General features: G+C 40.5%; 2 protein-coding genes across 3 annotated transcripts in view; one reads left to right on the top strand and one right to left on the bottom strand.

Moving 5' to 3' along the window:
- The first annotated feature begins 2,654 nt into the window (after window positions 1-2,654).
- Window positions 2,655-7,427, top strand: LOC306937042 (uncharacterized protein). Of its 2 annotated transcripts, none has more exons than XM_079520717.1 (4): window positions 2,655-2,675; window positions 5,314-5,648; window positions 5,860-5,925; window positions 6,649-7,427. In XM_079520717.1, exons 2-4 carry the CDS (start codon window positions 5,339-5,341, stop codon window positions 6,927-6,929), a joined length of 657 nt encoding a protein of 218 aa, XP_079376843.1. In that variant the 5' UTR covers window positions 2,655-2,675; window positions 5,314-5,338; the 3' UTR covers window positions 6,930-7,427. The 2 variants fall into 2 exon arrangements, with proteins under 2 accessions (XP_079376843.1, XP_079376842.1); XM_079520716.1 differs by lacking the exon at window positions 2,655-2,675 and adding an exon at window positions 3,052-3,173.
- Window positions 7,428-10,002: 2,575 nt separating this feature from the next.
- LOC306938192 (uncharacterized protein) overlaps window positions 10,003-25,755 on the bottom strand; it is a 54,491-nt gene continuing 38,738 nt past the window's right edge. The window contains exons 9-15 of the mRNA XM_079522253.1: window positions 22,212-22,268; window positions 18,143-18,187; window positions 17,167-17,199; window positions 13,138-13,223; window positions 13,008-13,056; window positions 12,853-12,901; window positions 10,003-10,348 (exon numbers count right to left, since the gene is read on the bottom strand). Of these exons, the coding sequence (XP_079378379.1) occupies window positions 12,863-12,901; window positions 13,008-13,056; window positions 13,138-13,223; window positions 17,167-17,199; window positions 18,143-18,187; window positions 22,212-22,268 (309 nt within the window). The 3' untranslated portion in view covers window positions 10,003-10,348; window positions 12,853-12,862. The remainder of the gene's footprint in view (window positions 10,349-12,852; window positions 12,902-13,007; window positions 13,057-13,137; window positions 13,224-17,166; window positions 17,200-18,142; window positions 18,188-22,211; window positions 22,269-25,755) is intronic.

Below are 25,755 nucleotides of genomic sequence, written 5' to 3' on the forward strand. Positions count from 1 at the left end.
TAACTATAAAGTGCGTTTTGGGACGCAAAACGCACCCTATTTACATCACTGCTTAACCCTGTGTTTGCCTCCCTGCTGGCTCTCACAGTGAAACAGTCCATCGTGATGTTTGAAAAGAACTCAAAGAAACACGGCGTGACCTTGATACTTTTGTTTTATTTCGTTATTTTCAGTTCTCAAAGTTTTAAACTGGCTCCCTGTCAGTTAAAGAATTGATTTCAAAATACTACAGTTGGTTTATAAAGCATTGAATGGTTCAGGGCCAAAATGCATTTCTCATCTTATACTACATCATGAACCATCCAGACCTCTCAGTTCGTCTGGGGCAGGTCTGCTTTCTAAACCCAGAATCAGAACTACATGTGGAGACACAGCATTGAGTTTCTATGCACCACATATATTTTTATAATGTCTTCTGCACTGTAATTTTATTTTACTTATTTTGTGTTTTTATTGCAATCATAATGCTCTCTGTGTAATCCCACCTGTCACATTTGTGACCAATTCTTTGGTTTAGTTCAATTCAAAAGTAATAACACAGAGCCATCTAGACTAGAGGATGAGACACAATAAAGTCCATGACTTTACATGTAATAAAATGTATGCAATAGGTTTTGCCACCAAGCTAGTCATGAATACCAATACAGCCATCACTCATAACCTTCAAGAACAGCCACAACAGACGCACTGTAGATGTAGATCCACATCATCATCATCTTCAATTCCATGTGAACGTGTTACAATTCACTACCTTCAATGGCAGATACAACTCAACATGCACACAATAGATTCACTTGCAGCCTTCAAGCCAGAAACAGTTACTGAACATCAGCCACCCAGACGTTCACTGGGTCCCAAAATAACAGCAATAGTACAACACCTTGAATCACATCAGTATACACACAGCTTACAACAAGCAGCAGCCGCAAAGAAAGAAAATAATTATATAAATCAAGGTTCCTACTTTGAGCCGTGTTCTACTTCATGTCATCAAGTGATGGCCAGCTGGGTCAAACGTTGGAACCCATGGATAAAGAGAGAGCCCCCCTCTCTCTGGTTCATCCACGGACGAGCCCTCCAGCGGCATCTCCAGTCATCTCCATCGTCCATACATCTGGCAGATACTGTATCCTGTCAAAACATGTACACACAGTGTACACACTTCACCTTGAGAGAATAAGGTACTTCTTAAAAAAATAAAGAGACAATTTGATAAGGTTTGGCTGCCCCTCGTCCGTTACCTGAATAGAAGCACCTAATGGACAGGATACCATTGATGTGGTTGACTGTCTATCATCATCATCATCATCATCCTCTCAAGTGTTGTTGTTTTCCATGACAGTATTTCATCTTGCTACTTTATTTCATACAGTGATCACTGAGCGTATGGGTGGGATGGATTGAGAGTTTTCTTTTTGTCTGTCTTATTTGTTCTTTGTCCCCCTTTTGTTTATCATAAAAGAAAATAAATAATGTATACTGTACCAATTGTAGCTATAACAATTTATAACCTGTTCTAAATCAAACTTATTTGGCAAAAAAACAAAACAAAACACATACAGTACACATCTTAGAATTCGGTACAGTCACTGAACTGTTTAATTTCCAGCCAGTCAATAGGGCCGCAGTAAAGATTGTTTTATATTGGATTGGGCTGTCAAAGTACTCAACTTGATCTGTAATTTGTATTTTCAAATGCTTTTATACCTAATGATGATTGCTCAACAAACTCTACATTGTGTAGGGCGATGTAAGGATTCTTCTGAAATTGCCAGGACAAAATTGGGATTAAACGGATTTTAATGTCAAAGTTGTGTACTATAGTCTACCATGCAAATACCCCTGGCTGCCGTCTATATGATCCAACATTCACTTTAATCTTTAAAACACTTAACTTATAAACTGAGCTCCTATTAGGCCATAGATTTGTCTACCATTCATGTGATTTAGCAACGTGTCCTGAAATTGGGGCAGCACTGCAATGGCTACAATCATAATGATAATAAAGGCATTATGTATGCATTTATTTTAAGCAGCTGTCAGATGCAAGCTCTCCCAGATCTTGTTTCCCAGCCCACTGTTTAACCTTTTTCCCAACATTTTTTTTCAAATAGCTGTGCAGTCAACACATTTTCAGATTTGCATCACAAGGAGCAGTGGGAAGTAAAGATTCCCATTTATAAAGTAGGCTACAGACTAGAGCGGTTGAAGATGGACGATTTAAAATGTACATTCAAAACTTTTGCTTTCTTAGGAATATATGTAGCCTATTCACAATTTCAATCGTTGTGGTAAAGGCAGGGCCTTTTTCACCCAATGACTTAAAGCAGAAATAGTTAATACATTTCCATACTTTTATAAATGAAATAGCGTAGACCCAATGACTGTCCTACTTTCAACGTTTCTTGTGCACAGAATAGTCTGGTGGTTAAATTATCATTTCACCCTGTAAATCATGGAAAATGAGTCGCAATTCACAGAGAATTCCAATAGATGTCACTATAATGCCATGTTTTAGAAGCTGAAGTTAAGAGTCTGAGTCGGTGCAATTGAATCCGCCCCCCGATGGATGTCAGTATACGTTGGAAAACAACAAGAGACCTAAACAACAGCGTCGTTGAAAAGCGAAAGAGAAAGTAACTTTCAAGGGGAAAAAAGGCGCCGCTGACAGCAAGGTTTGTAAGAGAGACATTCCAAAATAATATATTGCTATACTTGTGTCGTGATGAGCCATAATTTATATTACATGAGTGACTTGCGTTCACTTACAAGCGAATGTCTCTGCATAAATAGGGCAATAATCACAGATTGGCAACATAAGGGGCTGAGAGAGAGAAACAAAGACTGCCGAAGCAGACACGTTGGGACAACAACCGGTAACATTCCAAATTAGCAGGGTAGATTCTTGTAGAAGATACTCAATTCAGTCAATTGAAAGAAGGAAATGCCCAACACTCGTCAGACTCAGAGCAGGACACATGTGAAAGGGACATTCATTGAGTGCTAGCATGTCCTTCTTTAAACATATGGGGCTAAATAAATGAACAGTTTTCTTCCGAGATCTGGGGGTTAAACTGAAGACGCCAGGATACAACAATATATACAGTCAGCAGCAGAGCAGCAGTAGGCTATTATGTTGAAATGCGCTAGAAATTAGAAAACAAAAAGCAAGAGTGATTATCGTTATCCATACGTCTGCTCCCATAGTGAATGCAAGTTGACGAGTTTGATTGATTGATTGAAATATGTATTAACAGTTTGCAGAATTACAGTACATTTCAAGCACAACTCAATACAAAGACTGTTAACTGTGAGTGGACGAGCCAATAAAGCATTACACTTGTTTACAAGAGGGTCCACCTTGTTCCATTCATCAAAACATTTAGAGACGTACAAATAGACACTTCTATATAGCCAAAGAACAGGACAGGAATTCATCATAAAGGAGGTAAAAAGGGTTTGAAACATCTAGTGAGGAGGAAAAGGGGTGGGTGGGGACATACTTGCTGAATAGTGTAATGTAGCCTAATTACCGTGTAGTAAAGGCATGTTATAAGTGCACTGCACAAACATGCCTTTACTACACAGCACATTGGCAAATAATGTCTAGTAATTTAAACAAGAGTTTAAATGACTATTTAACGAGAATAATAATAATCCTACTACGACCAAGTGTAATGTTGTGTTTATCGTGTAAAACAAAACATAATAAACAGCCTTTATTGGAATTGGTAGGGTGAATACAAATTATAGCCTTATAGATACCGTAGATACGATACCTATATTAAATTAAATAATATGGATAAACCCTGGAGATCTATGCATACTCCTTTATACATATTAATTTGTAAGAGTTATCAGAAAACAAATTAGTCTCAGGGGTGAGATGGTAATGCATAATGTATTACATGCATAATTGTGTGCTTAGTTACTTTGTAATTTATTATTATTATTTAAAAGAAAATACACTACACTACACACTTCGACCCAATATACATTTCTTCCATTTGAAAATAGCTGATCTACAAGCTCACAATGCATTGTATTGCAACACATTGTGAGCTTGTAGATCTGCCATTTTCAAAAGTTGTTTAGGTTTAAACTTTTGAAAACTTGAAATTGGATATTCTGCACTACTTTATACTTTTGGTACTTTAATAAGTGCATTTTGATACCAATACTTTTTACTTTTATTCAAGTAGCCTACATTTGTAATACCAGACTTTATTTTTTTTTTGTAACAGAAACAGAGTAGTTCTACATTGCAGTAGTGATACTTTTATTTAAGTAAGACATGCAAGTACTTTTTCCACCACTGGGTGCTTGCAGAAAGAACCCACAAGCTATGAATATATGGCCTATTGCTGATGTCGCTGCCATCTATGACACCTGAATTTCCCTCAGGGGATCAATAAAGGTTTATTTGATCTTATCACCGTTCCGTTCTTCCAAGGAACACAAGAGCTCATCAAAGTGCTTGTGTTGCCTCGAAGCCTTGAAGGTGTTTTGAACAGCAAAAAAGCAAGTGTAATAGCAAGAAGCAGTGACAGTTTTATTGAGAGAGCATCACACATTAGCGGCTAAAAAGAGGCTCATAATGTGAAGCAAGCGCACATTGAAACCTTTATGGCACCTATTAAAGTTGAACGCGTCGAGGGGATGCTGTCTTCGGTAAACATTTTTACACACAGGCGCTTTAGTGAAGTTGAACATGATGTACACTTGAAAATGTATAATACTTAGTCCTATCTCCAGTATTATATCAGTAATTGGATCCACCAGTGACATCATCAATGGTGAATCCAAGCAGGCTTTCTTTTCCTGAAAAGTTGCAATGCAAAAGTTGAAGCCATCGTTCTCACGGTAATAAAAATCGAAATATATTTTAAAACAAATCTTGTTTAAAAAAAGATCTGCCTAACGATGATGTCACTGGTGGACGGGTGTCCGAACTGCCCAAAGCCCTCCTATGAGACACAGACTGAGTAGGAAAAAATGGTGGTGTTTTATCATGAACATTAGTGAGAACCAATTATATGAAGAGATGTTGAAAAGTGGTGAAGTGGTCCTTTAAGTTTAGAACGTTTTAAATGGTTCTAGAGTAGCATTTAATTTATATTTCAGCATTAATTCTGTAGATACTCTTTGCATCAGTAAATTGTTTGCATTGATGTAATTAATGTGTATTCAGGGGCCCTCAAAGATGCCACACTGTAGACATCGTTTTGTAAATATTGTTTAAAGAGGATCTTCACACAAATTCATAGTGTCCCCCAAACAAATCACTGCATAATATATATATTATTATTTCAGATTCTGGTGTGATTGACATTTAGCCATGGCCCAGCAACCAGGTGAAGATACGCAGCTACTGAAGCAGCACAAGGCCACACTGATTGACATCCTTTCTTTCGAACCCGACCATGTACGGCAACATGCACACTCTCTCTTACTGCTGTCTGATATTGCCTACAATGCTGTGGGAGATCAGAAAACACGCAGAGAACAGGTGACACATCTCCTGGACAATGTCATGGAAGCGGGAGATGAAAAAGCAAAGGGTCTACTGGAACTGCTGAAGAAAGATGTCATGCAGACTACCTACCCCCGGCTGGCTTTTCTCAAAGAACTGCCACAGACATCTACAGGTATGCTATGAACGTCAGCCTATAATAATAAGAACAACAACACAGTAGTTCCAGTGCCAACATGCTGACACTAAAATAACAAAATAAATAAATCCCAATACCACATACTGTATACATGACTATATATGTTGTTTCTCATCCACTCTTCTCACATCTGTCTATAACATGTATATTGAATAGAAATGTTTGTTTTTCTTTACACCGGGAAAAGCATCATCAAGAAACAATGAAGAAGCTCCCAGGGCAAAAGAGATTGTCCCACGTAAAAGGAAGGCTGGTGAGTTCTTACACTATGAATGATTCCTAATTTCCGATCACAAGTAAAATCCTCAGTGTTAAAGGGTTAGTTCCGTTTTTCGGTCTTAAAGCTGTAGGAAATGCGTGCCATAATATAGTGGTTGATTGCCTGAGTCCTGTGGCAGGAGTTCTGGTCTTGTTTTAGTGAAAATTATAGTTCCGGTCAGTTGATGGGTCTGGGTCTGGGGTCTGGGGCATTACAAATAAATAAATCCACAAAACTAGCGTCATTTGAATTGTTGACCCATTTCTATATAGCGCAACTTTCGTTCAACTTTGACCCCTCTGTCACATGAAACTATTTTTTGTGTCCAGTATCACTATGCCAGCAGCAGCACAAACCATTGTTCCGTGTGACAGGGGTTGAAGTTGAACGAAAGTAGTGCTATAATGGTAAAAATAGGTTAATACAAATGACGCTAGTTTTGTGGCTTCATTTTCTTTTAGTGCGTGGCCCCCAGTGGCAGTGCCCCCCACCAAATGACCGAAACTACTTAATATTCACCAAAGTCAGACCAGAACTCCCACCACGGGACTGAGGCAATCAATTAATACCTTTGCAACCACTATATTAATGCCAAATTCCTACAGCTTTAAGTCAAAAATCTGAACTAAAACTTTAGTCAGTGTAAACTTGGAAATGCAAGGTCCATTGTAGAAACACGTTACCATAATTCCCTAACTTTCCCTCACACTTCCACAGACTCCAATATAGTCACTGAGAAGCAGCTGATGGAGGTGGCTAAAAGAATTGGAACAGAGTGGAGGAAGATTGGCATATCACTGGATATCACTGAGGTTAAACTGCAGCAGATTGAGGGAAACAATCCACTGGACCTCGTGGACAAAGTTTATCAAATGCTGTACTTTTGGAGAAAAAAGCAGAAGAAAAACGCGACAGCTGCCTACTTATACTCCAAGCTTACAGAGTTAGACGAAGACCTGGTACCCGATGATATAGACTTCCTACTGGAAGAAGACTGAAGCCCTCTACCAGTGTTTCCCTACAATGGGTGACCCATTTTAGATCACGGACCATTTTAGGTTGCAAGTAAATATCCAGTTTTCAATTTTATTTGATGTTTTACTGTTGATGTTAGTGTTTTACTTTTCTTTTTTAAATGTCCCAAAAATGATAATCCCATCTACAAACTCACATGGATTAAAGTTCTCTGTCACTACGACTGATTTCAGTCACTTGGATTCTTCTACGGAAGCATGTTATGCAGCCAAAATAGACGATCTACAAGCTCTCGATGCGTCAAGGCATCATTTTCAAGGACAGGATGATCATCCAACTGTCCTACTTATGAGGGGGAACAGTCTTTAACCAGAAATTCGTATGTTGTTTTTTTCACCTCACAAAATTGAACCTTTTGTGTATTAGGTTTTTCATAGGAATTCTGTTGTATCAATACATAGGGAAAAAAGCATTCTAGTTACAGTCTAGTCCACTATGCAAACTTTATTGCTGTAACAAAAGTTGAGACCAAAATAAACAACCAAACTTGTCATGTACTGAAGAAAACGAAAATAAATGCAAGGCAAAAGTCCAGGACACGCAGAGAACAAAAAGTCCAAAACACGCAGAGAACAGGTGACACATCTCCTGGACAATGTCATGGAAGCGGGAGATGAAAAAGCAAAGGGTCTACTGGAACTGCTGAAGAAAGATGTCATGCAGACTACCTACCCCCGGCTGGCTTTTCTCAAAGAACTGCCACAGACATCTACAGGTATGCTATGAACGTCAGCCTATAATAATAAGAACAACAACACAGTAGTTCCAGTGCCAACATGCTGACACTAAAATAACAAAATAAATAACCAGAAATTCGTATGTTGTTTTTTTTCACCTCACAAAATTGAACCTTTTGTGTATTAGGTTTTTCATAGGAATTCTGTTGTATCAATACATAGGGAAACTAGAAAAAGTGCCCTTCTGGGCACAGGTCTCCACCAGGAGGATAGGAGTGTGTGTGATGTTTGGCAAAATGTTTAGGAGCAATATAAACGTGTGTGTGACGCGGCTTGGCCTGTTGTAGCGCCAAACAAACCCGTCTTGATCACATGACTGGAGAGCATGTGTACCGATTTGCGTGAAATTTGGAGTAATATTAGAAAATGGGTTTTACCTTGGTTTTTCCTTGGCCTCTAGCGAGTTGGCATACAAAGTTATCCACAGATCCGTGCAGTTGAAAATGTTCATGTGGCATTTCTTCCACAGCCTAGTGGGAATGTGCGTGCACAATTTCAGGGAAATCACACGATGTGTTCATGATTTGCAGCATTTTGTTTGAAACTGAGCACTCCTGCGAACTTTGGAAGCCAATCTTAGCCAATCAGGATGGAGTCTGAGAAATCTGAAAGACCCGTTTCGTTGAATGGCTCTAGATACCAATTTGCGTGATGTTTGGACAAAATCTGTAGGTGTACTGTCCAAAAACTTGTTTTGCACAAAGCGGCCTCCTGGTGGCGCTATAACAGGCCGTTCTGGAAAATTTGGGGCAGAGGTTCATCGTTGGCATCCAGGGAGTGTGTGCAAAACTTGGCATCGACCAGGTTAACGGTGCCGGAGATTAGCTGTTCACAGACGGAAGGACGGACACACACACACACACACACACACAGACGGACGGACGGAGTGCAAAACATACTCTCTCCCCATGCCTTCGGCCTGGTGGAGACAATGATACTAAAGGTACTTTTCCCGGTTGTAATGGCTTAAAACAAGATGTTATTAATTTACTAGAATCTTCTCTAAACAGATAGTAATGACATTCTGGAGTGGAATTTGAAAATGAAAGCATTCTAAAATGCTGTATGATCTCTCAAATTCAAATTAGAGTTACATGTCCACACCGTTCACCACCTTGTGACAATCTACAAGCTTGCAACGTGTCACAATCCTGTGAGATGTGCTGTTTTCACTATTATAGTAGGCTACAACAAAGTAAGAGACAAAGGGCTCCATTTCCGTCACCGCTAAACCCCTTATCCCTAAACTTCTTTGCCTTTTTTATACTATTTTGCTAAACATTTTTGAATAGTTCAAACTAGCCAATCTACACTGCCACATTGTGAGCTTGTAGACTGGCCATTTTAACTATTCAAAAATGTTTAGCAAAATACTAAAAAAGGGCAAAGTTTAGGGATAAGGGGTTTAGCGGTGACGGAAATGGAGCCCAAAGGGCCCTTTTTGCCAGTGCTATACCCCTTATCCCTAAACTATTTTGAAAAACCTTTTTGAATAGTTAAAATGTTTTCAAAATAGTAAAAGAAAAAAAAGAAAAGAAATACATTTATATAGGGGTATAGCATGGCGATGATGTATGATCTACATTAAAGTTAAAATAATGTTTTACTGCTCTTCAGGCAATGCAATTAAACCAACAATAAAGTAACCCTAACCCCTATTTTGCTGCTTGGTCAATGATTTCAAGATGGGGAAATAAAATTCCTTCCTTCTCTGCGGCCCCATGATCCATTTCCAAGTGTAACACTAAAGACTCACTGTCACCAGTGTGGGAAACGGTTCAGCCGGGGGCGGTCATCTAAAAGATCACCAGAGCATTCAGCAGAGAAACCTGATTGAATTGAATGAAAATACTAGTGATCATGAATAATTTGCCCCGCCCTGCCAAAACAAGTCGACATTTCTTGACACAACCCGCAGGTTACAGGTCAACCTGCGCATTACTATTTGACCAGACCCTTCCAAAACGTTTTACAAAAATGGACCTGTATGTGCCATCACTGGCACACTGGCAGTGGAAAAGGCTTTGCTACTTGATGTGAATAAACATAACGTGTGATAAAATCACAGAGAGGAAAACCTACAACTGCAAACAACATGGGAAGAGTTTTTGAGCAAAGCGGTGAAAGGTTATCGGTGAAAACTAAAGTTGGAAAAGGCTGCTCTCTGAAAGATACCTTGGACCATGTAGTGATACGCTCACTGACAACCATGCATATTTAAACATCCGTGGGTCGTTGAAATTAGAACATTGTAACATCTTTTCATATTCTTTTATTTTGTAAATACAAATGTCTTTTCAACAACAAAAACATATATATAAAAATGGGGAAAAAAACAGAGGCCAACCGGGTGCTCACAGAAGATCAGGTCTGAGCACTCACAAAATGTAGCGAGAGGAAGTAAAGTTAAAACATCAGGGTGAGAACTTTAATTTGAGTACTCGGATCTCCTCTTCCTTTTTAAAACAAAAACGTATCACCAAAGAATTCACATGGGAGAGGGGGTCCTTTCAATGCAACAACAACAACAAAAACACAATATTTTAAAACAAGAAAAACAAGTCAACAGAAACGCATTTGTCTGTTGAAAACAGTAGAGATCCTTCTTCATCTTTCAGGCTGGGACTGACTGGGTCGCCTCAACTCTGAAAGAAACAGTTGGATAATTAACAGATGCTGAAAACACTGAGCTTGTAGATCTGCTATTTTGCTGTGAGTGACACAACAGTTAAGTGTATAAATTAAGCAATAAACTGCGTGTTTACAAACTATATTCAAGTTACATTCCTCCTCCTCCTATAAGTAACTATTTTATTCATCACTCAAAAAACAAGAAATAACTATAATAGGCCAATGTGAAAAGGGTGCCATTAAAGGCGTATTTCTTCATACGCCTTTAATGGCAATTGGATGATTTGAGGCATTTTGTTCCAAAAATTTGTTTTGCAAAAATCTACCTGTTGGTGGCGCTATAACAGGCCAATGTGAAAAGGGTTCCTCAGCCTAGTAAGAAAATGTGTGAAAGATTTCACGTAAATTGCATGCTGCGTTCATGATTTGAGGCTTTTGTTCAAAACGGGGCAATCTTGCAAACTGTGATAGTCACTGAGAAGCAGCTGATGGAGGTGGCTAAAAGAATTGGAACAGAGTGGAGGAAGATTGGCATATCACTGGATATCACTGAGGTTAAACTGCAGCAGATTGAGGGAAACAATCCACTGGACCTCGTGGACAAAGTTTATCAAATGCTGTACTTTGAGAAAAAAGCAGAAGAAAAACGCGACAGCTGCCTACTTATACTCCAAGCTTACAGAGTTAGACGAAGACCTGGTACCCGATGATATAGACTTCCTACTGGAAGAAGACTGAAGCCCTCATCGGATACCAGCTCATCGTGGATTTATATCACGGCTTTGTCGAATATGGGGCAAAAGGGAAAGGGCAAGCGCTGAAATTATGTCAGTTCAGTGACATTTTAAACAAAACCTTTAGACATTCTATATAGCACAAAAACATGCATTCCGGAAAGACTTCCCGTCAGGGTGGAAACATATTTTTCTACCAGTGTTTCCCTACAATGGGTTACACAGTCTAGTCCACTATGCAAACTTTATTGCTGTAACAAAAGTTGAGACCAAAATAAACAACCAAACTTGTCATGTACTGAAGAAAACAAAAATAAATGCAAGGTAAATAAATTGTAGAAACGCGTTACCGCGTTAGTCCACTATGCAAACCTTATTGCTGTAACAAAAGTTGAGACCAAAATAAACAACCAAACTTGTCATGTACTGAAGAAAACGAAAATATCATATACAGTATGTCATACATGGGCAACTGGCAGCCACATGCGGCAGCACTTAATGTGGCCCTCAGGTTAATATCGGAATACTGATATATAATTGATTTCAGCTGTTACAATTCCAAACACACATGACCCGCTTTAATTACTTCAGTCTAAATTAGTAGCTTAAAGGACCACTTCACCACTTTTCAAACTACCTTTGTATAATTGGTCCACACTAATGTTCATGATGAAATACCACCATTTTTTTCTACTCTGTGTCTCATAGGAGGGCTGTGGGCAGTTCAGAAACCCATCCAGTGACACCATCAATGGGGAATCCAAGCGAATAGCAACTGCAGGCTTTCTTTTTTTTTTTCTTAATTTTTATCCCACGATTTTTGTAACCCATTTTTCACCCGTGTCAATTATCTAATGTGATCCTGGGCTCTACACACCCTCCGCCAACCTTGTCCACATATATGGGGGACATGGGGAGAGCAACGGACTTGAACTTATGCTTCCTTCATGCCTGAGTGTCCAAGTTGCTCCTTTACACCTGACAGGGGTGTAAAGGAACACGTTATTCCAACCAGTTCCTTTCTCCTCCATCAGGCGCCCCGGCTGGCCAGGGGAGGCAGTTTAGAGACCAAGATTACTGCATGTTTTTTGTGAGGGTACCTACCCTAGGGGACACGGGGAGAACATGGAAACTCCACACAGAAAGGCCCTTTAACCAACACCGCCTCGGGTATGGGCATTGATGACGCGGAGGAGGAAACACACCGCCAGCACCCACAGCGTCCCGAGCGGGAATCGAACCCAGGACCTTCTAGCTGTGAGGCGACAGGACTACCAACTGTGCCACCGTGCCCCCAACTGCAGGCTTTCTATTCCTGAAAAGTTTGTTCATCGTTCTCACGATAAAACTGCCCACAGCCCTCATATGAGAAACAGAGAGAGGGGAGTTGCACCACCCAGTTCACACAGGTGTGATCTTTTTTACGTTGCTTACCTTACATATGATAGAATAAACCCTCTATAATTCTAACACCAATGCTACCTCATTTCTATACCCTCGTCACCTACCCTTGTGCAGTTATACATTAGTCATTGCTACAACGTTCACGTACCCGTAGGGCCCTTTTTTCTAGTATGTATTTAACAGTGGCGGCACACCACGCCTTGTTTTTGACCACCACAGCTAAAATTAAATATATTTTTATATCGGCATTTGCATTTTAAAATACTGTTACATCCATACTGGTTGTAGCTGTATGGTAGAGATTAGAGCTCTTCAAGGGTTCACACAATGAAGTTGTAAAATTCTAACAAAAAAATAATAAGGCAAAAAAATATACGTACCTAATCTCTCTTAGAAGTAGCTGCGAAGATCACTCATGGCCTGCTGATTCTGCAACAGAAAAAAAGCTACCTTGAAGGGTCTTCATGATGCTTTTGAAAGTACAATACAAAATATTGGTTTTGTGTTTAGTTTTTTTTACGGACATATGGATTACATTTGTATCTTCCCCTAGGAACCGCTTCATTGACGTCAGTGTCACTAGCCTGCGGGACAAAATAAAGAGCATACAGATCAAGGACATCCCAATTAAAATATATCATACTGATAATGAATGAATAACTTACAAGGTCGTCTTCTTCTTAGTAAAGCCAGTGATCTGTGCCACAACACTGGCACGATCATCATCACTGGCCTTCTTCTGGCGTCTCATCTTAAAGAAACATCTCAAAATGTCAACATCTCAAAATGACCCAAAGTTAAATATTGTTGATGCTATTGCTAAAAATGACTTATTGCAGAGAAACAAGTGTTGGCGAATCGTGACAGCCCTAATATACATGTGTGTGTGTGTGTGTGTGTGTGATGCCATCATCTTGCGGGAAGGAACCGGCACGCGATAGTTTTTGTCGCGATCGTTTTGGTCGCACTACAGCAATTATTTGCAGTGGCACTCCCAATTATATTTTTAAAATATAATTGGGATAATTCAGGCGCATTTGCCAAAATGGTCGCAATTTCGAGCCCTGAGCGGTGATGGCCAGAGGTATTGGGTTAGGGTTAGAAAGAACCTTGCGTGACCACACGTCGTGGATACCAGGAAGATATATCACTCAGTTAAAATGTGCTATACAGTGTATAGTGCATACACCACTGGATCCATTGGATCACAGGCCTTTTCGTCTCCCTGGGAATCAACCACTTTTTTCAAGCACTTTTTTTTAATAGTGAAAATATTAAAACATTTCAAAATTCTATTGAAAAAAAAAAAGATTAACCTTCATCTTCTTTTTTTCTAAATATTTTGTAATAAAGATGTGTGAAGTGAGGGGCGCAAATATATTAAAGTCTAACTCATGTTGATTAGATGATGTAACCCTGATGTGATGTGCCCCTCAAAAAACTGTTTTCATGACCAATATGCATCATCTACCGGTCTACCCTACCATATGTATATAAAAAAAAAAAATCACACCCGTGTGAAGTGAGGGGCGCTCTTATCATCGTACATCATCATGCATCATCTCATACTGGCCAATAGAGAGTATGCGCGTGACATCATCATCAAACCTGGAAGTTATGCAGGAATACCTACCGAGTGGCAAAAAACTACTTTCTGGCCTTGACAGCCCCTACATCCAAACAGAAAAGTCCTATCTGATTGCATTAAACAACATTAAACAATGTTAAAGTCACTTTGCCTGTTGCTTTGCCACTCGATTTGCCACTCGATGTGCCATTCACTTTAAGCATGCGCATACCCTCTATAAGAATGCCTGTTGCCACAAATGTATGTCATATTTGGCAGACATTTGAACTAATTTCTCCTTTCATTGTCGACGGCAAATATGAGACGTGTGGGGACAAGATGACGTAAATGTTCCCTTCATTGTCAATGGCATTTTATGTTTGTGTTGTGGACATTTGATAAAATTTCTCCTTTCATTGTCAATGGCCAATATGAGACGAGACATACATTTTCCCTTCATTGTCAATGGCATTTAATGTTTGTGTTGCAGACATTTTGTGGGGACAAAAGCTGTATATAGGAAAATCACACCCGTGTGCAGTGAATGTCACGCTTATCAACGTACATCATCATGACGTAACATCAGACACTATGACGTGAATTGTCCATTCATTGTAAATGGGAATTTAAGGTTTGTGTAGGACGAGGGGCGTGGCGGGGGCATACAATTGCATGTAATGTTATGCATACAACTGCATAAAATTACCTCCGGGGTTAGGTTGGGGCTGCAAGTCAATGGCAGCATTATTTTGGGGTTGTGGGCTGAAAAGTTTGGGAATCCATGCTATATATATATATATGTAAAATCACACCCGTGTGAAGTGAGTGGTGCAACTCCGTGTGGGGGTCCCCGGGGGGTCCGCGGAAGTTCCAGACCCACAGGAACGCGTCCAGGGTGCCGGCCCGGTTCCGGCGAGCCGCCCCACGTCCGAAACGGTCGAGAAATGACAGTTACCAACCAAGCTATTTTCGTGCTTGGACATACAGACACAGGGACACACATAGCTGTGTAATGGATAAGGGCCTACAATGACCAAGATACACATTCCACTTCAAATCATATTTTCCAACCGATTATTCATCCTAAAACTTCTTTAAAGCTTCCTCACTTCTAAGCTGAGAGACTTCCAATCTTTAACAATGATCTTTTTGCCCACCATAAGTGCTGTATGAATTCAGTCGACAAATGTGGTTGCCAAAATAATTCCCTCATAATATGGCATTGTGGTATATATATATATTTTTTTTACATGAATAAGTGTACCGGATCCTCCTGCATCCTGGTCTCTATACTGCCAGCAAACCCGACTATCTCAGAGCTTAGCCCTGAACAATGTTATCATAGTCCAAAAGACTTAACCTGGGTTCCAGCCTGCTTCACTGCAGTCTGAGATTTGTTTTGTCACTCCACTACTCAGTCTGGGAAGGATCTCATCTCCAAGGTAGGCGGTACATGTAAACGGGTGAAATCGACCCGGGGCTTCTGATTGGTGGTGTGGGTTGGGAAAAAAACACCAGTTTGACATCGTATCACTGCACAGGTACTGCTGTTGCCCTGCAACATACGTATCATTCACTAAACTCACCCCATACAGCTGTCAGTTATTTTGTACTACTGAATCAAATTGTGTTTACAAAGTATTTACTTTTTATCGTAGGTTTTACCCTCGAGTCGAGTCTCACAGTGAGAAGCATGGAAAGAGTGGCGCTGGCTGATCACGTATCAGCAACAACGTGGCTACGTAACAGGTGACGTTATGAAATACGAGTCAACATCCTGCTGGCCAGACAGAGTAGCGGAGTCCGAGTGACAAAACAAATCTCTGAACGCAGCGAAGCAGGCTGGAAGGCTTTGCTGCTGAAGCTGCGATTGCACTGTGTTGTGTTTGTGTGTCTGCTGAAGATGCAGACGAAGAAACAAAGGGAAATGTTAACCTTTCATCTTTTAAGCAGTTTTAAGAAATTCCATTAACGTGTACATTCAAATAAAAATATTTGTAATTTATTTTGAAGTGCATTTTTGTTTACATTGTTCTCTTATGTTAGTATAGTTTGAAATTAATGTCATATGTTGTTGCACAGCCCTGAAGCACTGTTTGATGTAATTTATTTGTTAAGCGTTTTAAGTATTTTTGTTGTATTACTGATGCATTACTGATGACAGTCAACTATGTATATCCATAAGCAAACACGCTAGCAGACAAAACACACAGTTCTAAATAAATACAGGCTAATAGGTTGCATCATTTGGACAGTCATCAGTCACGCTTTGCACCTCTAACATCACATGAACCTCTACCGTCATATGCATACTTACTCTGTCCCCTGTATTATCAAAGACAACGTAATTGAAACATTAGAAAGCAGCTTGCGCTGCCGGCACCTGCGTCACAGGGCGCCGCCATCTTTGATTCAGTTTTGACATCGACAACTAGCTTTGGCTAATAAGAGGCAGGTGGGGCGTTACCAATTCCGGGTCTTTGCACAACCCTATCAGCGTTTGAAATGACGCAAAGCCATCAACCAACAATGGTAGCCAGCCAGCAATTACAAACATCTTTGTCTAACATCTACCATTATCGGGACAGACTGTTTGAATCCAACTTCCAAGTTGTCCAGAGCCTCGTGGGACACGTATTCCATAGCTCTGCGATTCATTCATTCACAAAAATTACAGTTATCATTTACCGATTTGAAAAACGTCAAGTCTTTTGCCTGCCAGCAGCATGCATGACACGCCTAGTAGTTTGCGGGATTAGCTGCAGGTCATCTCCGTGAGGCCCCCTTGCCTTGTTGGGAAAGCTCACTATATAGAGTCTATATAGTGAGCTTTCCACTGTGGCCACTGTGTGCATATGGTCTATATTATAGTATAGACCATATGCACACAGTGGCCATCTCAGTTTGGAAGCGCTCGCTTCCAAACTCGAACACTTCGAAAAAAAATATCACTTGCAACTTCCAACTTAATGGCAAGATTGGCCACCGTGTGCAAATGGTCCATAGCGTTGGATTTATTTGTCCTTTTTATTATTGTCATTACCTACTTTTCATCTGTACACTTAATATGGACACTAATGCATTTTATTGAACCAATGGATAATAGATTTTATAGATCGAAACTGACCTTGTTCTTGTCCTTGTCCTTCTCCTTGTCCACCTTGATAGATAAAGGAAGAGAGGACCAGGGAAAACAAAAAATAAGTGATTGGGTGAGAGAACAGACATTACAGGTATCTAGCATAGCCCAATCAGCACATTGACACAGTAATTGAGCCACAGCTGTGTGCACTACATTTTCGACATGAAGTATTCAATCCATCCGATTTATAAGCCGTTTTCATCCCACTGATCATATGTCTATAGGATGAGGGGTGTCTGTGTGTGTGTGTGTGTTACCTAGAAAAATAAAAGCCCAAAAACATATACATTAAAAGAAATAAGTGAAATAAGGCCTAAACCCAACGTTATTCTTAACCTTAACCTCAGTAAAAGTAGCGATTTATCTGAGAAAATAAATTGTCAGCAAAAACTATTGGCAATTGGTTATGGAAAATCAATTGTCTACAATAACATGTCTACAGATTGGGAGTCTAATGATTAACTTGCACACAATTGAGTTACATGAATGTGACACCATCTCATATACAGTATATATCTGTCTGGGAAGTGACACAAGTGACTGGGGGCATGGTCAAGTTGCTCAAACTAGCGGAATTAACGCTACTTGGTCTGTTGAACTCTGACTGACCACATTATTATTGAGTGAGTGAGTGAGTGAGTGAGTGTGTGTGTGTGTCAGTGCATATTTCAGCTTTGAGAAATAAAAAAGCCCCTTCCAACAACTCTGGGCAACATTTATTCCAGATGGCAGATTCCACAGGCACGTTTCAACAGGATATCCTATTTGTGTAATTAATGTTCTTAGTTATTGTGTTTGTGTGTGGTAGATTAATATTCCAGCAGGGTGTCTTTAAGTAAGCAGTTACCCACTAACAGCTCAACAATGCAGTTTACTTTACACGTTACATTTTATGAACAACATCAACAGCCTCCAACAATACAAAGCACATCACTTTCCAAAGATTCAATAAATTCCAAACCTTTTCATTGCCCGCCACAATTCTCCCCAACAGCCTCTTCTTCACCTGGTGGACCAAAGACATCAATTCAGAACTAGAAAATACAGTTCCTGAAGAAACAGTGTGGGCTTTAGTAGCTCGCTACTCGAAGATGTATTGACCCACATGACGTCACGGGGCCTGAATAATAAATAATAAATAGTGAAGATAACAGTGGGCTCACTACTCAAGCCCACAATAACTTAAACTGTAGTGTCAAATTTTGGCAAAATAAGCCGATGTACAAGCTCGGGAGAGTAGGGACACATTGTGAGCTTGTAGATCGGCCGCAACACTTTACACTGGGATGCCAACGGACTCTGCTGTCGACTCAATCGGATAAAAACATGGATTAAATAATATAAAGACCTAGAAAACGTAGGTTACGGTTTTGGTGGGGGCCAGACTAAAGCTTATTTACGTGGTCTACGTGAACGGTGTGCTTCGTGTTAACCAAACAGTGCTTTATTGGTTCTGATAAAAGTTATTTTCGGGAGTCGTGACAGCGGTGGGCGCCGGTTGTTTAAATCTTTTCATGGGTGATCCCACCCAGCACACACACCAGCCTTTATCCATATACATTTATGCATTCATTCATCATTCACTCCATACCATAAACGTTGATTATGACTGCCTTGCCAGGCAATCTCATTAATGTGGCATCACTCACTCACAGCAGTCGGGGATCGCCTACCCTACATGACTTCTTTAACGTGCACTGCACAGCGAATCCAACCTCCAGTATGTGCAGACTACAGACTACAAACAGACTATAGAAAGCCCCACTAAGGTGCAATATACAAGCGAATGGAATAGTTTACCCGTCGTCGCACTGATCAGTCAAGTCACTGCATGAGCACTTTGCGCAGTTCAGTTTTGTGGAGCCTCATCTACACACCTCCACACCATGGCTGCATTCTGACATTGTTGCTGATGAGATTGTCTGCTCTTGTAATCTATTATTCTGCTATATATTAACTCATGTTTAGCGATATGTGTTTAAATCTTTGTAAATGTATTAATCAGTCTTTTATATTTATATAATTGGCTCAGTTATCAAACCATGACATTGTTGTCAGAAGCCCAAATATTGATTCAGATCATAAGTGTAGTGCAATTCTTAAGACAAAGACAGTTTGCAAACTAAAGTAGCATAACTAACGTCCTGAGGTATTTCTTTCTCCCCGAGTTCTGTTGGTAAGGCTCAAGGCTTTTGTCACATGATGGCGCAGCTGATTCCAGGCATCACATTAGGGGTAAAAAAAAAATACCACTGTACATAGCAATAATTATTATTATTATTATTTAACCATAGTATTAATTAACATGTTATATGCAGGCATCACTGTAGGGGTAAAAAGGTACCTTTGTACATAATAATAATAATAATCCATAGTATTAACTAGAACTGCACTCTGTCGAGTGCCTACTAGTGCGCAAGCAGAGCGTGCAAGTACTGGTATAACTGGCTCTCAATGGTGACGTAATGAAGATATGTTTCAGTGTCGGGTGGATTAAAGGAAATGCTTCTATGTATAAATTTTTTAGTTGATTAGCGGGTATACTGTGGTTACTTGGGTCATTTGATGCGTATGTCCCGATACTGAAACATATCATTACGTCACCATCGAAAACCAATTATACCCTGGCATTGGTACATATCTTCATCACGTCTTAAGGTTAAGGTGTACAGGTTAAACACTTAACCACAAACATCCCCTCTTTGAATTTAAATGTAAGGCATTTGTACATTATTTGCTATTTAGAGATATGGTGTGTATTACAGCCTTCTGTAACATTACACAACAAACAATATTAATAGTATGACTGCTCTATTACTTGAAGCCCATCCTACAAAATGTCACAGACATGACAGGCAAGCAAGGCGATTTCAACACGTTTGTTTGGTCGGATTCCGTTTGTTCATGTCGTAAACTGGGAGCGTTTCGAGAATATTGAAGGGTGTGACGGTCGGTTTCAACCGTGACATTTATCAAAGCTGCGACCAAATTTACGCCAGGATCAGACATTTACGATCACTTCATAAATGCATGTAGCTGGGGGCGCACTTGTAAAGATTTTGCTTTTGGTGACTAGTTCTTGAATTTTGGCGTGATGTTAGGTATGGGTATAAGGTTTTCAAAAAGCAGTGCAAACGCGTTGGGTGAACCCCCCTAGTGGGCTGTTTGCACAGACTCAAATATTAGATACGTATAGCTATGGTTGTAAACCAAAATAATTAATAAAATAGATTTTTCATTGGATTCTGTTACTATTGGGTGTGCTAAATTTTAGGAATAACGAACACACCAGACGACCAGAAAGGCTTAGTTTTCAAGATGGCGTCCACGGTGGCTAAAATTAGCTAAAATGCCTTTAAACTGGGATTTAATATAAAGAATCATAACAATAATGCACTTGGTAACTACTTTTTGAATTTTGGCATGGTGTTTGGCAAATATTTGTCCCAAGAATTTTCCTATTGGGACAAAGTCCAAACCTTAAACAAAGAAAGATAAATCCCCATCAGGATTAAACAAGTGAAAACGTTTGCAATATGTCTATTAACATTATCCAAATTATTATTTTTATTTTTTTTAGGTGCCTGCAATGTTCCTGCACCCTTTTGCAATGTGAAATGCCATCGAATCTGTAATCCATGTGGGAAATAATGATACCCCATCTATCTTTTCAACTTTTGACAGATGAAGCATAAGTCAGGCTTCACTTTGTTTTTAGCCGAGAAAAATAAACAGTGTAAGCCAAGGGACAGTAGGTCAGGACACAGTATTGATAATCTACTGTATGAGCCATTTTTTCGGTGGCACGTTATGTTTAGTCCAACAACAACCACTTTACCTCAGTGTTTGTTCTGTGTCTGCGTGAGTACCAGCCCTGACATTAGCGAGACTCGCTAATGCACTGGACAGTTGTGACAGATGTGAGCTGCGCGCACCACGGCAGAGACAGATTACATTAATTTGGTTGGCTTTTAGCAGGATTTTTGGCTTTGTGCAGTGCTTTAATGAGCGAGATCCGTACCGTATCGATTTTCTTTTTTGGGGGAGACCAAATAACAGAAAATAGGAAAAATGTAAAATTAAAGGCACAGCCCCTTTAACAATTTGAATGCTGGCCATTTTGAGCAGAGCTATTCCGCCTGTGCTAAAGGTGATGCATTGAACGAAGGACCTTGTCTGAGGCCCAAAGTAAATGTTCTCTTATAGCGAGAATCACACAGCATACCTCAAAAGAAAGCGTAACTTGTCCACTCTAATTTTGATTTTACCATCTTCCATTCTGGAGATATGCACCTTTATGTAACACCTGCTTTTGTAGTAGCCTACTCTTCTTGAACAGAAAGGCTAATTAGAAGCGGTTTTGTCAGACGCTGTCTGACATAAAATGTTTTTAGGCGGTTAGTATTACTGCCAAACAACACAACACATTTGCCATGTTCTATCTGACCGGCGTTGATCATCATGATAAAGAAATAACCGCTCACACAGGCGATACAATCCATGCGTGAAGAAATTAAGAAAAAAGAAAAAAGGAGAGAAATCTGACTGAGACACTGAAGTCACACTCGGATCAGATTACACACACAACCCCTCCCTCCATTGAAAGTCACATGAGAGAGCCCTCCCCTCCCTGAAACAAAGATATTATAAGATAAACAAGAAGACTGCAGCCAGCTTGGTTAAGAAGCCATTATTTTGCCCCGAGATGCATGGGAGTCTCCATCCTTTACGTGAGTGACAATACAGGGGCTGGGCTGCCTCGTGCTGTTTTCCGGAAGGGAGGGGGTGAGGCATTTTTTTCTTTTTTTTTGCGATCACGTGATCGGAGTGTTGTGCTATCATCCGATGCTAGTTGATAAAGTGCCCGGGTGTGTAGAAAGACGATTGAAAGTAATCAATAAAAACATGCGGTAAACGTAGAAATCCGCTTCCCGCACGTGGCGTTTGAGATTTGAACCACGTAGAAATCCCTCTCCCGCATCCACTGTGTTAACAAACAATGGCAGCTAAATTGAGAGAATTATACTGACCTCGAGATCGATGACAATCTGCTTATGGCACCACGCCAGGTAACCAGGAGGTTTGTCCTAGGGGGGAAAAACCACAAAACCACACAGACACACACACACACACATGAGGGCTGTCAATTTAACTTTGTCTAATGGGTCCAGTGCAAGTACGATTTTGTGTACAGAAAGTGTTAAAATGTTATGTGGCCACACCAACCAGTTCATTAACACAATAAAGGCCAGCGGAATCACGTTAATTTCCCCTCCCGCCTGTGCCAGAACGTGAAATGATGTCTTTCTTTAATCTAATTTAACGTTTAAATAATTTAATTAAAATGTTTTTTTTAACTCACATGTTGGACAGACTCCACACGGATCCGACGCGCACGCGGCCGTGCTTAACGGTAGTTGTTATGTGCCCACCAAAGAGGTCCAGGTGTTATTTTGTGCAAAAGCGCATTATTGGCTATTTCCCCTACCATAAGCCCGCAATGGGGGTTGGGTTTTAGTGCTAATAAGGGCCTTTCCCGGCCCCACAATTCTCCCATTTGTTTATATTGTGTTTAGGATCCGAGATGGCCGCAGCACCAGGAGGGGGTGGCCTTACTGGGCTGCATTCACAGTCATTCAAGACACCTGTCTTGTGTTTGTCTTGTGTCTGTGTTTAATGGCCGCTCCAATGCATTTCCAATGGAAGCCCATATGGTTTGACCAAACATTTTGGTTGATGGGGGGGAGGGGGGCAGAACACATCCATCAAAGCTGTGTTTAAACACAAGTGAGGTGTCAGACACAAGGCAAGTGTCTTGAATGCAGCCCAGTAAGGGCATATGTCGACCCCGCCCGCTCACCTCTGCCCCACCCCCTCCTGGTGCTGTGGCCATCTTGGATCCTAAACACAATATGAACAAATGGGAGAGGGGTGGGGCTGAGAAAGGCCCTTATTCGCTTATTTCCATCGCTTTTGTATATATCCTGTCTTCATAATGTAAATAGTATCCCAAGCGGCACACTTTACTACTTATTTTGATGGAAATAAGCGAATTAGCACTAAAACTCAACCCCCATTGGGGGCTTATGGTAGGGGAAATAGACAAAAATGCGCTTTTGCACAAAATAACACCTGGACATCTTTGGTGGGGACGTAACAACTACAAATAAAGGTAAGAAAGCCTTCTAGTCCGAAATTCTCCTTTAATAGTCCTTATTCTCTTCAAAATGAGACAAACTGCAATCTTTGAGACCTTATAAAGTCTAAACTTTGATCATAATAAAGTGAAAGCAATCCACGGCGATGCATCGCCTGGAATGGAATTTCGCCTCAGGGTTTCCTCTCGGTGACGTCTATTATATTTACTAGAATTCGACTGGCCTTCGTCCGGTCTCACTCTAGCACCGAGCCACGCCATCCAGGTGGCCAGTGTTCTGTACCATACTGTACCGTACTGTATTGTTCCATACTGTACTGTAGCAGACTGTACTGTAGCATACTGTACTGTACCGTACCATACTGTAATGTAGCAGACTGGACTGTACCGTAATGTACTGAAGCAGATAAGGCTGTCCCCAAACATTCAGGGATCGAATGTTCGCTCGTTAGGGTTGGCACTCGAATCTTAATTAATGGGCTTGAACTTTTTCGAACTCTAATATATATCTCGGCGAGAATGCGATATGCATAATAAGAGTAGGCTACTATGTTTGTTGCGTTTACATGTTCATGTTTAGATGTTATTAATCAGGGGGGTACACAACCGGTGTGCCAGTGCGCAGGCATCAAAATGTTTTCTGCGTGGTAGATGCAAGGCTCATTTGCGCACCAACAGCTGAGATAGTTATGTAGAGAAATCTGACAGGCATTCAAAAGGAACTCAAATGAGATGTTAACGTCCTGTAAGTAGACTTAGAAATAAAACTAGTGTTGACTAATCATTACATGTGGCTCTTATTTTGAAGAGGAAGTTAGTGCACAGGAAGTCTGTTTCAGTTGTAAACAAGCTACTATGACACTCCCCAAAGTCCCAAACTTACGTGCTCCTCTCATAGTGGTAGTCGTCGCTAAACCATGCGACGATCATTATTTACAATATAATAACCATGCATCTTGAACAACACTGGGATTATTTATGGACCTGCAGCAGTAGGCGAGTACGGTAATCACTTTTATCTATGTTGGACATTTGTTTTGGTTTCAGGGGTTGAGCTGCTTAACGACTACTCTGCTACAAATGCACTGTCTGTGATCTTTATCTTTTGCATCTGCCCGTGTGAAGCATAACATTGTGGCAGAGTAGAAACGTCCGTAAACTCCGTATGCCCCCCCCCACCTGGTTATTTTTTTAAATTAATTACAAACTAATGGTTCGGATGTTCGCTCGAAAATTCCTGCCGAAGTTCGAGTCCTAAAAACAGGGCTAGGGTACAGCCTTAGTAGCAGACTGGACTGTACCGTACCAGACTGTACTGTACCAGACTGTACCGTAATGTACTGTACCATAATGTACTGTAGCAGACTGTACTGTACCGTACCATACTGTAATGTCCTGTCGCAGACTGTACTGTACTGTACAATACTGTACCATACTTTTCCGTACTGTACCATACTGTGCTGTACTGGAGCAGACTGTACTGTACCATACTGTACAATATTATACCGTTCTGTACCATACTGTACAATACTATACCGTACTGTACCATACTGTACTGTACAATTCTCCTGCGCCGTGTGTGTGTGTGTGTGGGCACGCACAGTGTAATGGGGTGTGGCCTAAAATGTGATGTAATTTGCATCACTGTGAAATGTTGCGCAATAACATGGTTTTTCATGCAAATGCAAACTGTACAGTAATTATGACAGTTGCATGGATGCAAAGTAGTGCGTTATGTCTGGACAGGCATGCCGGTGGTGTTGTGCATGGTGAGATGCGGGCAAACGGTGTGGTTTGGTAGGAGAAGGCGGACAAAGGCACCCGGATAAACGGGGTGCGTGGGTTTTAATTAGGGTGGCAGGATACTCTAAGCATGTTACATAGCAATTTTACACTTCCTGCTTCTCCATTTCGGAATGAAACAGCTTTCAAAATAAAACGGTTAACATTGAAGCAAACAGTGGCGACCGGTGCGTACGTATTCAGCCACTAGCAATGTCAAGGTCAATGAGTCAAGTATGACTGGTTTTCAGGTAGGTGGTGATCCACCTGAACTGAAGCCGCACCCACAGCTGATGTATGATAAAGGGGGAGGGGTTATGGGAGGGGATGATATTGTTATGTCACTAACATGGTGTATTTTGATTGGGCATTTGGCACAAAGGCTTTCAGCTTTCAGGAAGAAACCAAAAATAGACAGGGAAGACATATTTCGATATTCTAAACACACCTGGGGGTCTATTAGTGTAATGTTAACTGAATACACAAAGATCACGGCACTCCATCTTTAAGATATGGTTTCTTTTGTCTTTGTTTCTGAGACTCTGTTTCCGAGGTTATGCTAACAGTTTCTGAAAATCCACGACACCTTTCAGGGTTTCCTGCAGGAAAAAGGGTAGCATTGGTAGGACCCCTAG

The sequence above is a fragment of the Electrona antarctica genome (assembly GCF_951216825.1).
Source record: "Electrona antarctica genome assembly, chromosome: 2".
NCBI classification, from domain to species: domain Eukaryota; kingdom Metazoa; phylum Chordata; class Actinopteri; order Myctophiformes; family Myctophidae; genus Electrona; species Electrona antarctica.